The sequence below is a fragment of the Mytilus trossulus genome, chromosome 4 (assembly GCF_036588685.1).
Source record: "Mytilus trossulus isolate FHL-02 chromosome 4, PNRI_Mtr1.1.1.hap1, whole genome shotgun sequence".
NCBI lineage: Eukaryota > Metazoa > Mollusca > Bivalvia > Mytilida > Mytilidae > Mytilus > Mytilus trossulus.
In genome coordinates, this window is record NC_086376.1 from 13674623 (window position 1) to 13693122 (window position 18500).

General features: G+C 32.2%; 1 protein-coding gene across 1 annotated transcript in view; it reads right to left on the reverse strand.

Moving 5' to 3' along the window:
• Positions 1 to 10980: 10980 nt before the first annotated feature.
• The window catches only part of LOC134716431 (neuropeptide receptor 15-like), a 38282-nt gene continuing 30762 nt past the window's right edge, over positions 10981 to 18500 (reverse strand). Inside the window, exon 2 of the mRNA XM_063579427.1 lies at positions 10981 to 11722. Coding sequence (XP_063435497.1) covers positions 10981 to 11722 — 742 coding nt within the window. The remainder of the gene's footprint in view (positions 11723 to 18500) is intronic.

An 18500-nucleotide genomic window follows, 5' to 3' on the forward strand; every position in this document is an offset into this window, starting at 1 on the left:
CACAACTGTCTGGAAGAGTTTTAAATGGTATACCATAGCCTTGCTCTATTACTTTTAAAATGTACTCACTTGTACCAGTCTCCTTCCATTTGTGTATTGCCTTATTTAATTTACCTACTGGTGTCAAAACATTCACCTGTAAATTTAAATGACCAGACGTCTGGTCATTACTCTCGTCATACCTGACTGAACCGTTAACACAATTGACCATTGTTTCGTTTACCTCTTTGTGAGCAGAATTCAATAAACGACTCCCCCCTTTTAACTCAAAATTTGATTTGTAACTCAAATCCCAAGCTAAATTACAACATTTATCAAAAATTTTACTTAACTTTGGTCGTTTTTTTTCAGGACACTCATTCTGCCAATGACCAGGCTTGTAACAATTATAACAAACACCAGGCTTCCTTGATACTGTCTGTCTATCTCTGCTTCCACTGGAACTCGCTGGTTTTACATAAGGCTCAGCGCGGGATCTCCTCTTTACTCTGTCTGCTTTGATCTTCCTTTCCGCTCTGTTTTGTGCTCGAAATATCTTTCTGTCATCTTCTGAATCGTCCGCCAAAGGATTTGCGGTATACTCCTGAACTAATTTCCACCCACATTCTGAAGAGTCTGCCATCTTTACTAATTTTTGCCGATAATTTAAAAGTTCAATACCTTCAGATATCTTCTGTTTAGCCCTCGCGGCAGATGGGTCTTTTGGCTCGATAACAGCTTCTGCTTCTTTCAACGCGACTGACACTTTCTGGTTGAACTTAAATTGATCTTCACAACTTTTCCTCTGAAATTTGTAACTATCTGTTGATAAAAGGTCATTGTGAATACGGTTGAACTGTGCGTCCGAACGTTCCTTCTGTTGCTGGTCATAAACTTGAAATTTAGTAGTAAATAAACTGTCCAACTTAGATAAAAATTCATTCTGTGATCTATTTACTTCTTCACTAACGATACGCTTCACATTATTTTCTAAGTCATCCATAGCGTGACGGTGAACGGCACTCACAAAATACGATGTTCACAGTACGAAGTACAGGCTAGAATTAACTATATAAAACAGTCACTTTACAACCTAATTTTTTAGGCGCCAAAAATTCCTACGCCTACACGTACATGTATTACACATGCGCAAGAAGACAATCAATTCCCGTTATACTTATGTGCCTCGGGAATTTTTTAATCATATAAAGTAGACCAACATTATCTCAAGGGATTGCCGCAGGACAACCCTTGTTTCTATACCCGTTATGCAAATAAATAATTAACTGAAAATTTATCAATAGGGAATAGCGGTTAATGAACTAAATCTCAAATAATACAGAAGCGCCTTAGATATTTCTGATGTTTTCAAATGATTACAAATTCTGAATTAATGATGATGATTGATATGATTAGTATCACGTGTTTGAAAAGGCTGTTCGATGTCATATTTTCTCCCCTGCCAAATTATCTGGTTTGAATTATATCACTACTTCTTTCATGTTCACAGGAAAGTGCTATTCTTGTTTTATATAATATAGACACATAAAAGATGTAAATCACACATTCAATCTAAGTGCTGCAATGTACTTACCAAATCCTTAATAATTGAAATATGAAATACTTTCTAATTGCATTTTTTTTTTAAACAAATCTTCAAATTTTATCCAGTTTATACACTTTTTATGCCTCTATTTTAAATATACTAGTATATCGAATATGAACTATTCCATCTTAATACAGTAGTTATGTTTTACTGCGAGTTGTTCATGATGTGAAATAAAATCACAATAATGAGCCCAATTTTAATTAAACCTCAAAATTAAAAGAGTTAAATGTAGGCATTATTATTGCATACTTGTAACCATGTTATACCTTAATCTCTGTTTGAGGTTTTTCCACGATCTTTCTTGTTTTACAGTGAGATGTACTAAATCTTTGCTCTTGTGGTTTGGAAAGGTTTTTCAATGGAGCAAACAGTTAAGATAATCATAGGTCTGTTCTATGTTCCTTTGGAATATCAACGAAAGAGGAAGAACTGGGTCTTCTATTACTGTAATGGATACCTAAACTACATAAGTGTCCTAATAAACAACGGTTTATTGCTGTTTCTTCAAAGTGTTCCAAGAAACTTCTTTCTAAACTATTAAAATCTATTTTATCACCAATCAAAGCCGGGCTCCAAAGTTAATGCGAAATATCATATTCTTCAGGTGGCGTGAATCAGATGTGGATACTTAAAAAATCCAGAGATCTTTTAGAATACATACAATCTAAGACTCTCTCATCTTGCACAAGTATTAAAACATTTGACTTTTCTACACTTTAAACAATTCTAAACTAAAAGACAAATTGAAAGAGTTGGTATTACTTTGTTTCATTGAAAAGAACGGCGAACGTAGATACAAATCAAATCAAATCAAATATATTTTATTGTCAATTAAAGATACAAGATTCTTGTCTTGGGGAATGACAAATCCTACTTTGTAAAGAATCACTCTGATTCAAACAAAAAAATCTCTTAAACTGACATCAATATTCTTGATTTGTTGATTGACAACATATGTGTTACGCTTGGAGAAAGCGGTTTTGAACCGACTGTTCGGAATTTTTACGAGAATCAATTGTGCCCCTCTACTTGCCGGCTTTTTTTCTCTATGATTGTGAGGCTGGTTTCATACAGGAACATCTTAGAAAGAAATATAAGAAGTTAGCAATATCCTTTAGTTTTACGTTCCGGTATATAGACGATCTTTTCTCACTAATTATTACAAAATTTGGTGACTATTTTGAACGAATCTATGCCATCGAATTGGAGGTAAAGGATACTACCGCAGTTCGTACTTTTTTTTGGTCTTTTAACTTTTTTGGATTAGAGCGTCACTGATAAGTCTTTTGTAGACGAAACGCGCGTCTGGCGTAAATACAAAATTTAATCCTGATATCTATGATGAGTTTATTTAAGTCTGCCTCAAATTTTGACTTACATCTAGAAATTGACAATAAGGGTTGAAAACAAAACTTTATGACAAAAGAGATGATTTCAGCTTCCCAATTGTGGTCTTACATTTCTAATGTGTTCCTCCCGGGCACCTTAAACAAAATTTGTGAATCTGAAATTGGTATAAAGAAGGACGGAACCAGATGGACAGTCAAGTATAAGTGTTTTTTATTTATTTATTATTAGATATAAAGCAACTTTATTATTAGGGAGCTACCATTTGATTTTTTTGGGGGGCTAGGATGAAATTTGAAAAAAAGGCAGGACAGGATTTTGAGTTAAAAAAAAAAGGCAGGATAAGCTAAGAAAAAAAAGGCAGGACCGAATAGACTGAAAACTAAAAAGGCAGGACAGAGATTACAACTAAAAAAAAAGGCAGAACACAATTTTTCATACTAGACCCCCCCCCCCCCCCCCCCCACATGACAATCAAATGGTAGCTCCTTTAGAAACCTATTCTATTGCTACCACAAACAGAAAATTATACTTAGTTTTTCGTAGAAGATATGTTTCACCAGTTCCCATAGAAAATTGCAGAAGTACTAAAATTGAATTTTAATAGACGTTATACAATATTTCAGTTTGACAAAGGGACGAGGGTCTGCTTTATTTTAGCAACAGAAAATGAAGATTTGAAATCACCTCCCGCTTTCTTGTTCAATAGTTATCAAATATATTAAGTTTATAATTCAATACAACAGACGCGCGTTTCGTCTAAATAAGAAAACTCATCAGTGACGCTCAGATCAAAATAGTTTTGAAGCCAAACAAATACAAAGGTGAAGATCAATGAGATTGAGGACAAAAAAATACAAAACGTTGTACCAAATACGGCTAAGGTAATGTTTGTGAAACGATATAAGATATAAGATTTTATTGATATAAAAATCCAAAATCTGGATTGTCATCAACACATACACAAAGAACAAACAAACAGTAATCATTACAATCAATTATATGTACATAAAATAGTAATATATATTTTCTTTCTTATCTATCTATTTGACTGAGGAGGTACAGTTTTACATCATAGTTATACAATTTATACACTAAATAACGTAAAAAAGCTTAAGTTAGTGAACGTCTGAACTTGTACATCTCACTAATACCTTTTATGCAACATTTACTGACATCATAATCATTACTTCGAAATATGAGGTGAAATTTTTCTATGTCTGAAAGAATATTGAAAGATGGTAAAATATCTGAAATATTCTGAAAAAAATTAATTCTCAACTCATTGAGTTTGGTACATTTTATGGTGAAGTGTAATTCATCCTCAACTTCAAATTTACATAGAGGGCATATTCTGTTTCTCAATCAATCTTTCTGTGTCTGCCCTTTTCAATCATAAGGATACTATTACTTATTCTAATTCTCCCAAAGTACGATACTCAGCGATTCCATCTGAGAGTAAAACCAGTAACAATTAAAAATATAACAATGACAACCACTGAACTACAGATTCCTGACTAGGATTAGACAATATCACAAATGACATACATGTAGCATCGATCTTCCGATTTGGAATATAATAAAACACGAATACAGGCTCTGGTGAACATTTTACAGAATATGTAAGGCAAATTAAGTACGGTGCGGTTACTTTTTTTCTTGAAGTAATTGATTAATCTCCGGGGATTTTGTAAAAAAATAACCATATCTTAAAGTGATTGGATGTGATTAGATTTTAACTATAAAAAAAGACAGCGTTAAAAGGTGTCAAATTGTCAGTCAGAACCAAAGATATATATTCGAATTAATATGACTGATTTAATAATTCCAAGGATTCTGTTTAAATTAACGAGCTTTAAATTTTATTTCCATTAATTACTAAGTATGTGATATGTTGTTAATTAGGTGTTCACATGTTTATGTTAAATCTGCTAATACCTAAACATATGAGCGACAAACTATCTGAACATTAATTGTAAAGTTGCCGTTTCTACTAGTTTGACTCTTCCGCTTCCCAAAGGCTCTGGACGGGTGTTTAAGTTCTATCTATAGCCGCCATAACATTGAGAAAAAGTGGCAATTCTTAAACACAGTTTTTAAAACTCTGATTCTATGGCAGATGGTGTTAACCGCTATTTATACACAAAGAAACTAAAATGATTGAAAATTATCTAGGAGCCTTCATGTCGCCCTCCTGAATGATTTATGTTGTAACATATGACTTGCTATTTCAAATGAAAACACCCAAAAAATTATTTGGAGGAGGCGTCCGATTAAACGTCCTATTTCTGTCATAATGGGGTCGTACGGTTGCATACAGTATTATATGTTGCTTACATCCACTTAATTTGTAATGGATAGTTTTCATTTTACAAACTTCACCTGCACATGGGATATATATTTCCCAACTTATTCAGGAGCTTGCAGCTTCTACCTTCTACTTTGCCTTTATAAAACGCCACCAGTGTCTGAGAAGAAAGTTGAAGAACCTGGGATATGTCAAAGAACGATTCTAAATAAGTTTATAAAAAGATAGCACGACCTTGTTGGAAGATTTTCGATATCAACTTCACAAATAATACACGATTGTCATGATGTATAGCTAACTCCTGTGTACTGGCGTTGTTTATCATCCGAATAACGTATTATAGTATTCTATTAATTGTCTTTGTAAATATCACTTTGACTGCTTTAAAAATGTTTGGTGATATTAAATGGACGTGGCTCTGTACTTGCACATCCCGTAATTGTAGTTTGATTTTTTTGTGTTTTATGATACAATACATTTTTCCAAATGTATTTTGTCTTAATACTTCTTTGTTACATGTGACGTGCCTAGATCTGTACTTGTACATCCCGTTATTGTGAAATGGTTGATTCTCGTCTCACATTTTCGCTTTTGTGCTTTGTCTATATGCCTTTTTTAGTTGCTGTTACATAATTATGACGTTGTTCTGTACTTATACATCCCGTCATTGAATTATAGTATTATTTTGTTCTACTTGTGCTAGTGTTTTAATTGTATAATTGCTTTACTAACATTTCTGACATCTTTACCCATTGTGTGTTTTTGTTTTGTTCACACATCGTTCGGATTATAATTTGTTTTATTCGAGTGTCACACGAGAGGTTTATTTAGCTATAAAAACAGGTTCAATCCACCATTATCTACATTACCAAATGTCTTACCAAGTGAGGGTTATGACAGTTTTTATCCATTCGTTTGATATATTTTTATATTTGAGCATTCAAATTTGTCATTTATTAAGGGATTGTCTGTTTGGAAAATTGCTGGATATAGCAGGAGATTTAACATCTCATTTTTCAGCAGTAACAAACTCACTGTAAAATCGGATAGCATCTACATCGCAATTTATACGATAAGTTACTAACGACTTCATTGGCTTTCTAAGATTCAAATACAGTTAGGGATATTTCGTTATCAAAGGTACCAGGCTTTTAAGTTAATACGACAGACGCGCGTTTCGTCTACATAAGACTCATCAGTGACGCTCAGATCAAAATAGTTAGAAAACCGATCAAGTACAGATGAGCATTGAGGACACAAAAATCCAAAAAGTTGAACCAAATATGGCTGTTCATATATGCCTGGGATAAAAAAAATATCTTAGTTTTATTGAGCGTAATTACAGTTTGGAGATTGGCAGGGATTCGTGAAGTTTTTGCATTCATTGTGTTAATAGGCTTCCGTTCTATGTTAAATGTTATGAGTGACAATTTGTATGTTTGATTAAGATAATATCTGTTCTATAAACACTGTCTTTACTTGCATTGTTTAAAACGGCAATCATTCTATATTTTAAATTGGTGACAATTATTTTGCATGCTTGGTTTGAGATTATTTGTGAATTGTACATTGTCGTTGCAAGGATTTATCAACATGTTGTAAACGGTTTTCAACGAATGTTTATAGTCATATAAAACTACCATTTTTCAGTTTCAGTACACAAACTGTAAATAAAAAGCAAGCAATTTTGAAGGGCCTTTGAATAATTCACCCTTAAGTGAGTCCTACAATCCCTTCCTCTGTTCTTTCTTATTTGTTTTCCTGGAATATATATAATATTTTAAAACGACAAATATCAATTTATTAAATAGCTCTGAAAATTACAAAAGATAAGCTATGATTACATGTATTTACTGAAACAATCACTAACTACATGTAACTGCTAAATTAGTAAATAAGAGTATTTACTGAATTGTTCAGCTAAAACATGTAATTCCTTATTGCACTCATTTACTGACAATATATATATATATAATGAACTGCTATATTCTAAATATCATTCCGAGATTTCAATAACGAAAACTGATGTTGCCTCCATATACCAACCAGACCAAATCAAACTCAATTAAAATGTCACAAAAATGAAAACATCGTTAAATGTACAACTTAGACGATCATTTAAGAATTTTAAAAAATCTTTGAAAATGAAATCAAACCGCTTGTTACTTTAGACACAGACATCCGATATTAGTCGACCAATTTGTGATGGCAACCGTAAAATGTTTATACATAGTCTTGATTCAGTTCATCAACCCTCATTAACGTGTTGTACTTAAGTGTAATGCAATTAGGGAGAGGATATGTTATTGTTAATACATGGGATTTGGACACATCAGGGAAAGCTGAAATCTACACATTTAGAAAACAGATCCTTATATTCAGCAGAAGTGTTGTTCCGGTAGTATGCTTTATTTCAAATTTATTGGGATGTATATGACATTCAACTGCAAGTGAAGTTAAACTTTGCAATCTTTGAAAACGTAATGCCAAACTTTGAATATTTGAAATACTAAAGCTAATCTACTTCAGGAATAGATAACTCTACCTACATTTTTGCAAAACCTTTGGACATTTTGGTCCTCAATGCTCCTCAACTCCCTTTTTTTCCCCTATTTTCCTTTTTTTTGACTCAAGCGTCGCTGATGAGTCTTTTGTAGACGAAACGTTCGTCTGGCGTAAATACAAAATTTAATCCTGGTATCTATGATGAGTTAATTTTGAATGTGATGCGTTTCGGACGATGAAGAAATACTGTGTCTTGTACAAAACACTGTCCAACTAATACCCAATGATACAAGCCAACTAAATAAAGCATAACTATTATAGTAAATAGTTATCAATGGTACCAGGATTATGATTTTTAAAATACGTCAGACGCGCATTTCCTCTACATAAGACTCATCAGTGACGCTCGGATAGAAATATTTAAAAAGCCAAACAAGTAAAACGTAAAAGGGCATTGAGGACCCGAAATTAAAAAAAATGTTGTGCCAACACGGCTTAGGTAATCTACTCCGGAAATAAGGACACGTACGTACAACGCCAAAGCAAATATGTCACAGGATTTGATTACTTTTTATTATCCCGGACTTTCAATGGGCCTCCTGGTGCTCAGTCGTAAATTATTATGTAGTGTTTTTCATATTGGTGTTTGTCAATCTCTCTTCGACCGATATTTGAATCATCTTTTGATGTCTTCTGTCTCCTTTTTCAGAAAGCTAATTGATAGTACAAAAGTGAACATTCTACCTTATCTCATCGTGAAGAAGAGGCGGGAGATACTTAAGGTATTGACACTCATAGGCCGTAAACTGTTTGACAATATTATGGCCAAAACTGGAAATGGTAGTTAAAGATTGATTTTGGCTGTCCTTTTTTTTTTACATTTTTGTGCATGATATCCGATGACAAATTTGTACATGTTGATTAAATAAAACTGATGTACTTAAATGAATTTATACGTTCATATTCAGAAACACATAAAAGTATTGAGTCAACGAAAATATAAGGTATTTTATTCAAAATAAAATTTTACATCATTACGATTAATTCTAGACCTACATCTAAAAGTTGAAAATGAGAGTCGGTTGAGAACAAATCTTTACGACAACAGAGATGATTTAAGCTTTCGAATTGTCGGCAGTTCATTTCTAAATTCCATCATTCCAGCAGAGCCGGTATTTGGAGTATTCATCATTCATTTGTTAGAAAATAAATCGTTTCCTTGATTGACGTTTTCGTTGTTAATTCATTGATGCATGAGGGCGATATATATTCCATAATTCAAATTGATGACAGTTTAAATATTCTTTTTTACATTAATGTAAACACTTTGCTGTGAAATAGGGCTGAGTGTGAACAAGTTTAAAGTTTCTCTGCTTGTGTAATGAAACAAACAACTCAGTAGCAACTATATGTACAAACAAAGACAACAGTAGTATACCGGTGTTCAGAAGTCATTAAGCGATTGAGAGAACACTTATCCGGGTAACAAACCTTAATGTTAAACACAAACATATTGGGTAGAACCTGGTTTAAATAATGGCATGTCAAACCTCCCGCTGTAGGACAATGTTATAAAAAAATAACAAACTACTTTGACGCAACATACATACAATTATTAAAAGGCAAACCAGATCCAGGATTCTTCTCAAATACAAATACAAGTTGCTGTTTTCTGATACTAATGATTGTATAAAAAAAAAACGTACGAGTTTTGTTTAATGTAACCTTTATCTTGTGTTAAATATTGTAGATTGTATACAATCAACAAATGTACGTCCAAAATTATTGTTAATGTTACTAGCCATTCAAATTGTTTCATTTTCATGCATTAACTAAATAAACTAGGTATGTCCACTTGTTTTATACATACATATTTAAAGTACTTCAGGGGGTATACCGCCATCTTGAATTAAACACAATCACAGTAAATAATTGGTCTAGTTCTTTAGACAAATCTGCAAATTTGGAGACAGATTTGCAATTTATTGGTTGCACTGTTTATTTATAAAAAACAACTTAGTTATTTATTGCATTATCGAAAATGTTTTAACAAATACCGAATATTTGTGCTTTAAGAATTAATTTCTCAATTAAGGAGGCTCGCGGGTACAAAATTTCGTCAAAAAATCAAACATTTAATTTTCATTACAAATTTTATTAATTACACTATTAGTTTTTACTTTATGATATGGTACCGAAATCAATCAAAACAATCGATTCGGTTTGGCCCCAGATGACTTTTAAAATGTTATTATCATTGAAAAAGCTCCAAATTATCTTCCTTTGGTGCAAAAATGCCATTTTCTGGCATTAAAATTGAAATATCTTCTTAAACACATCGGTGACCTATATTCTTTATTATTGTTTTCAAATAAGCTTTACTTAAACTACATAATTGTAAAATTTTAGCGATTTCTGTTTTTTAGTTCTTTTTTCCCGATATAACCTTTATTTCTCCTATTAATTCAACAGAAAAAAGGGACATTAACAAAAAATGTACGCTTCTTTCGGATGCAGATTGTGAGCTTAAATGAACGGTGACCCCATATGTTATTTCATTTTTCTATTAAGTATATGATAAAGTTCATTTATGAAAAAATATAGAGAAATCTTATATAAGAAAAAAAATTGATTAAGACCTGCGAGCTCCCTGAAGCCATTTTAGGGGAGATTATTCTTTTAGTACAACATTTAAACTGGACATCATTAATTTTCATTTTTTTACTTACAAGAAAACAAGTTCGGTGACACCTTTTTCCTTTTCTTAAATTATTCTATAAACCTATCTTCTCAGATTTTATTTCAAAATTCTGTCTCGTAGATTTCTTTTTATGCTCAAAACTGTGTTTAATCATAAACAATGTCAGAAAAATTTGGCAATTTGAACGACTGGTACCTTAGAAAATAGCGCCCGGACCCATACATTTTATCATTATTTTTTAAAAAGCATATTAAAATCCTCATTTGGCAAGTATAAGAAAATTCTGTCATTTTTTTCTTTACCCCTGCACTACCTTAATATATATATAACCTCCATCTTGACATAAATGGTATAACTGTAACGATTAGGGAGAATTTCTTTAGTGGTTTTACAGACAAAAACATAGATAGTCACATAAATTAAAAAAAATTTGATGTCTAACAATATTATTATTTTATAAACAATATTTAAATATATATTTAGGAACACGATACACATTTTTAAGAGAGAATACAATATTGTTCCTTTCGTCTAAACTGCGTTCACACCATATTGTGCTCTTGGTGTCGATCGCCTTTGTAGTAAAATAGTGTACTCAGAATTAAGAGAAGCCACATTGTTATGACTGTTTCCATTATGTTTGTAATAACGACAGAATATGATTGTTGCAAAGTTCTTTCGAAAATTTTGGCTAAATATGCAGTAAATAACGGGATTTGCTGCAGAGTTCACGTATGCCAGGATAGTAACAAATACGACAAAGACCCATGTACCACTAAACGGTCTTTCTGAAACAGTATCGTAGATGAGTAAAATTTGATGCGGCGAATAACTTAAAAAATAGATTGTAACGCTTGCTATCAACATTTTGACAACTCCTCGACGTGTTTTAATTGCTTCTCTTAATCGACCATTGTCATCGCGTGCATGTCCCTTATTTGTCAGATTTGACTGTAAGGCTTCTACGCTTAGAAACAAATGTTTTCCAATTATAACGTAACACAATAGTTGAATCAGTAATGGCAGGAAATAAAAGATGACAGATTCCATATACTTAAACGTAAAAAACATGTCTTTGTTTGGTTCTGCTTCTGGAAACACAAGACGACAAAAGCATAGACTAGCGTTAATTCCTACAGGGACGACAGTCACGAAGATGGTGGTAGGTATTCCAAAGCCAACCGCGACAAACCAAACGCTCACCATAGTTACCATTGTATGGCGTCTGGTACACAAAATATGTGCCTTCAGTGGAAAGACGATAGCGATATATCTGTAAAATAAAAAAAAAACTGTTATTAAAAGCTTATCTGCAGACAAACTCGCATGCACAATGCTATTGTATTTCTTAAACGACATGAACATCACACGTTAATTGCACTCAGCATACATTGAACATGAGAAACAGCGCCTATTTAGCCTTGTATAAAAGTGTTTGTGATTCGAATAAAGATCACTAATGTCATTTTAATTACAATATATCGGCATTTCAGGTGGTGTTTTCTTTACTGATAAAACATATTGTACTGATTCATATGAATGTGCTGTGATTTGTATATTGCAGTTTATGTAACTAGAGGTAATGAATAGAAAGGTCAACATTAAATCATTTTTTTGTGTCAATGATTATGAAACTTGAAGACAGTAATGCAACTATCACAGTGGCGAATCCTGGAATTTCCATAAGGGGTTGGGGTTAAAATTGCCTCTGAACGAAACGAATTACATAAATTCAATTTGTAAGTGCTTCAGGGATTACGAATTACAATAACATGTTCTGTTCAATGATTTTTTTTGGAATTTACATAAAAAAAATGGTTTTCAGCTGTATCATTTAAAATATATTACTGAAAGTTCTTTTTGAACTGATTATATAAAAGACAGGTGTCCACACGCTTTGTCATCCAAGTATTTTTACAATAAACTATTAGCATTGTCACACTCTTCGACCCTTTGAAGTTATTCTTCACTTAATTGAAACGTATTTAATACCCTTATACACAGTTATATCAAAAATGCCTGGGGAAATTAAATACCTAGCTAATAGCATATTTCTTCCTGAATGTCCATTTTAAATCAACATCAATATTCTGTAGAGTTGTAACTTTAGCATTATCTGTAACCGGAATTAATTGAACTCGTAACTAAACTATAAATATCAGATTATGTTCATCATCTATTTTGTGATTCTGTTTTCCACGGATTCAGTTTCAGAATTCAATAATTCTCCATCCTTTCACTACCGAATAGACATAAAAGACAGCACTGATATCATGTACATGTTCTATACTTTCCGTTACAAAATTTGTCAGTAAAAAGGAATGAACAAAGAACACTTCGCCTACAACTTGTTGACGTATATTACTTGTAGGTTGTAGAATCTCTATAGAAGATACATTTAATGCATACGAGTTAAAACTTGTAATACGTGCAGCTAAACAGGCACAATTAGAAGTAAGAACCAACTATACAAACCATTTTAAAAGGACTTAACGCATTATATAGATATAAAGCTCAAACAAAAAAAAACCACACAAATATAAAAAAAAAAAAAAACATCTAACGAAACTCAGACCAGACATGGGAGCTTATATATAGATATGTATATCAAAACAAAAGGTGGTACCCAACACTTTCACTAAAATTTATTTGGCTCGTTTAATTTTCATAAAATTTTGACAAATTATTTACTTTGACCCTTTTACAAAAATATGAAAAAATCAAAAAATTTGAACCAAGCGTTTTATCAGAAAAATGACTGGTTATAAAGCAGTTTGACAATCACTAATTTTGATCATTTTGAAGCTTTATATTGCCTTCACAAGGCAACGCAATTAAAACGTTTAGCTGATATTACAGAGTTATTTCCCTATAGTGTAAGGTACAACCTTAAGTAAATATCTGAGAGCAACTGAATTTGCTGACAGCTTGAAGTTAAGTTCGATTGTCTGTTATAATATTCATTCAAAAGAGATGATAATCATGATGTGGAATGGCGTCTAATTTAATAGATAATCCAGACTAGGATATGTTATTGTGATATGATTTTAAAACCTTTTTGTAAGACCAACGCTCCTGTGTCGATGTTTAATTGTACTACATTTAGTAGTTCACAATTTAACAGTCCACAGGAAGACATGTCACTATGCCATTGTTCGGACTCCGGTGCGATCAAGTTATTGCTCGTATTACTATTGACCTCCTGTATTCTGGATTAGCACGTAACAGCGAGACCATTGAGATTGATTTAAAGAGGAACTATAGTAAGTTTTCACAACAAACATCACATCGGAGCCTGAGTCAGAAATAATATTGACCATAAAGATATGAGAATTTTAAAAAGCAATAGCACATAATCGTTTGGTAAGATTCCATATAGATGTTCTTGATGAAATATGTCTTCATTTGGGTTAAAAGAAAAACTGCTAGATCTCCTAGCTTTTTCTGCTTCAATAATTAAGTTTTCAAAGTGTGTATACGAATAGTAAAATAGGGCACTTTAATTATAACACCAATTCGTTAATTTTAGTGGTTGTTCACGTGTAGAACAGTTTATGGTCCTTAAATATGGTGCATAGCTGAATCCATTGTATATAATCATCCCAATGTATTTGAATATAATATTATATCTCGTAATCGTAGATATTGTATGTTTTAATGTCTTGATTGAACCAAAAGAACCACAATTCTTTAATCGAGTGAAGTCTAAACAGATGTCATCAGCTAAAGTCTTGAAGAAAAAGAATTGATGAACGCATGAGAACAGAACAGAGCTCTCTTGTGGTAATGAAAACAAGAATTTGCTGACAATCTGTAATTTACTCTAGAGTCTGATGTTGAATTAATCATTTATGGAAATATGAAAGCCTACCTATTTCTTATCACTTTCGAGCCAAAAGAATTAACACTTGCATAATTACGAATTGTACAGATTGATTGACATGTGTTCACAATCTTATTCGGTAAAATTTGTCAGCTTTTTATTGTATTGGTGATAAATCCCTTCTCAGAAGAAGTTTAAAGTAGACAAATTAATCTTGTTTTCGAAGTCTGTCTATTGAAAATGTTTTTTTTTCATGTTTAGGAGTGATAATAAAAAGATTTAAATGCTTTGAATGAAGAACATTCACAAGAAAAATAATTAATTTTGACAGATTCAACTGCGAAATAGAAATATTAAGAAGGTTACATTTCAAATGTTTTACAAACGCTGTCATGATAAGACGACCACAATGCAATATACGTATCACATATGACCGCGAATGTAATTTTGTTGTCTTACATATAAATAAGAAAATATATAACATTCTCATTTCTAGTAATATCGACTCTAATCGTCCCTGATGATCGTTAATACGCTTAAAGCGCAGTAACCGAGAGGATATCCAAAATTACACTTCTGTAAGAATATCTAAGTCACGAAATGAGCCAGACGAACTGCATTAATTTCAGGTTTTCGTCAATACCACGCTATACATACGCAAGTGATAGGTGACAATGATGGAAACATTTGGTGTGTCGAAAATAAACTCATCATAGATACCAGGACTAAATTTTGTATATACGCCAGACGCGCGTTTCGTCTACAAAAGAAGATTTCTGGGCGACAAGAAAGACGCGTAGCAGTATCGGATGATAAGATAGGTTTAAACCGATGCGCCACTTAATTTTCCAAAGGATGTGTGTTGTATAAAGCGGTTAAATGCATCCAAATTGGCATCACGTTATTACGCCTGTTTTTTGCGACAGCAAATCACCAGTAACGCAAGAGACGAAAATAAAATAAAACATAGCAGAATATAAAATTCTTGTCGAAGATGCCATTATGTTGGGTGACCTAAACACGTTATCTAATTAAAAACAAAATTTTAAAATCAGTCATTAACAGCTTGCGGAAAATGAACTTGCATTGATGTATGTGCCTTATTGGAAACTTGTCATAAAAGAGCATATCAGAACACAGGTTTGCAATCCCTATATAGTCGATCCTGCTGATACTATCGTATTTATTCACATTTATCTACCAATAGGGACATTTATACCGATCTACATCAGTGTATAAGAACAAGAGCATTCTGGATTGAACCAGGACAATCTGAAGCCTAAAATTAGGACTTTGGAGATTAGTTCAAAAGACAGCTTTTATTTTCGTTCTTAAACCAACATCGCCTTATTGTTTAGTTCACAGACTACAAATGGGTTTCAACACTTATTCAGACGGGGAGGAAGATGAGGAAACAAAAACACTTTCTGGGAATAAGATTAACCAAAACACTTTTATATTTTTGCATTATACAACAACAACAAAGTAAGATGATGCACACATATTGAGAGCTACGCAACTCTCTCAGATTGAACTGATAAAATGTAGTTCAAACTGGTTTTGATTTCAATTGTTTACATTCATAATGTTGCCGTAGTGGTCATTATCCCAAGATAAAAGTGTATAATGCTTTCTAATCGAATTCAAAGAACAGAAAATAATTTCCATTTTTCTCTTTATGAAACAACCAATTTGCATAATTAATTTCATGAAAAGAAATGACGTTTTAAAGCTATCAAACGAAGTAGAAAGATGTTATATTGCTTTATTCTGCTTGAAAAAATCATCAAAATGAAAGTAAACATCTTTAGAAAATTCAAGAATTGGAATGCTACCATCGTTTTAATTTGTATGTTGTATTTTTGAAGACATGGAGTGTATGAATTATTTAATTGAAATGTCTAGCAAACCGTAATGGTGTCGGAACTATGATAAATAGAAAAAATGTCTGAATATGTTTTTCAAGGTAACACGTTAATCATAAGAATAATTCGTTTATTAATAGAGAATTCCAATAAAATGACATACGTACCTAACTCGACGTACGCACGTAACGGGACCGGTTAATTCTAACCAATTAATTTTGTTAAATGCGTTACTCAAGTTTTAACTAAGTGTTCCTAAACTATGACACCCATTCATAATAAATTTTATCAATATCAAATATTTCTAAGATGCTGAAAAACGAAAGAAATCATGATTTCTATATATCACGTGATTATTGATATTCCCGCTTAAAATTCACTGTCATAAGACCACGTATATATACGTATTTTTACCTATCATACGATTCATTGGAGTTGTCTTTCATGGTTTTGACAATGACTTTGATTTTCAGAAAAATTTGCGAAATTTAATGAACCTATTATTTGATATTTTAATTGTATTGATTTTGTTTGTCGTTATCAGATAGATTCTTCTTTTTGATTTTTGATTTTTTTTTATGTTTTATAATATTTAATTTCCGTGGGTATTAATTTATATAGATTTTGTCGTAATTTCAGAAAAAAAATGAGCTCAAAATGTTAATCAGAACGTGTCTCAGTTAAAGTTGAAAACTGGGATTGCATCATAATTTATTAAGTATCATTTCAAACGTTCTCTCCCTCTGCACTCAATCTCCTCAATTTACAATCTTCTGAAAACAAATTCAACAGGCAAAACGTACGTCAACGGGAAGTGAATATTTAAAAAAAACCCAATACAGGTCATGTACTTCTTTAAATTTTAGTAGTTGACATATTCTTTTCTTTCAAATGAAAGTCAACGAACATTATAAAAGGAAAAATATAGTTGATAATAATGTGTGTAAATAAATGTGTACACCAATTCGTTAGATTGTAATTTAGGTGTACTTGATTATCAATTGATGGACTAATAACCTGCATTAACCACTGTGGATATTGTAAACCATCAACTTATTATAGCCTGTAATTTGCTAAAAATATCCTGCCCCCAAGTATTTCTAATTAAAAGTGGATGACAATGTCAATTTACATAGCTGTTACATTTTTGAGACAACTATAATGTCACTTCAGTCTTTACGGGAATTTTCTTTTACTCGTATTATTTCAATTAGAAGTAGATTTTAAAGCTATCGCGTATATTGATTGAGTTAGCGAAAATTTTAAGTTTCAACTTTTGTCTCGCTTTGGAGGTATATATATATATATAAGTGACAACTATGCGACAGATCCAATGACAGGATCACCAGTGAAGGTGTTACACGACTGAAGAAAAAAAAACATTTTATATTCATAATTATATACTTGTATATGGGATTGACTGGTAGCAAGCTAGCCCCGAATACAAATTCAATTATTCTGTTGGACCCCCTGATCGAATGACTTTAAGACTGCATTTTTCGGCTTCTCCACCAAGCATGATGCGTTCACGAGCAAGAGCAGGTATTGGTTTACTCGTAGAAAGACAAGTGTTTCTTTATAGTGGTTACGCTCATTTGTTAGCTAGCATATGAAAATGCTACTCTTAATTGTCGGGCATGCCTAAAAAGGTATATGTATTTATCATTATAATTAATTTTCATCATCCTCAATATATATGTAATATTTGTCGCTGGATATTAGACATACATCAGTATCATCATCATCATAAGTGCTATAGCTTGAGGCATAATCTTCGTCGTAAGTACATGTATTATATATAGCTTGAGGCTTCTTCGTCGTAAGTATAACGTGAGGTTTAATTCTTGTTTTATATTTCAGCCGGTTTATGTCGAGAACTTATTTTACGCATGCATATCTATGATACATAGTTTTTATAAATATTCAATTTATAGCCAATCATAGAAGTATGTTTATCAAATGATCATGATCACAATTAAAACAGAAAGATAGGGATTGCCTCGTGAGACTGAAACGAAGCATAAAAACAGCTAGCCATTTCTAGTACTTCCAAATACTAGTAAGCTCCATGTACCGAAATGATAGTATCAACAGCTGCTGAACACTATCTTTAAAACAACTACAACTAATAAATAAAGAATAATTATCCCGTTTATACTGTTACACCATTGTCCTAGTACGGATGTGACTGTTCTAATTCAGAAAATTTTAATTCAGTGCTTATCGTTTGTTGTTGTGTTTTCGTTGATTTTTTTTTTAAAGATTAATGTGCCTGTTAGTTTTTGTTGTTTTAGATTTGTCATTTTGGAGCCTCTTATAACTGACTATGCTGTATGGGCTTTGCTCATTGTTGAAACCCCTTC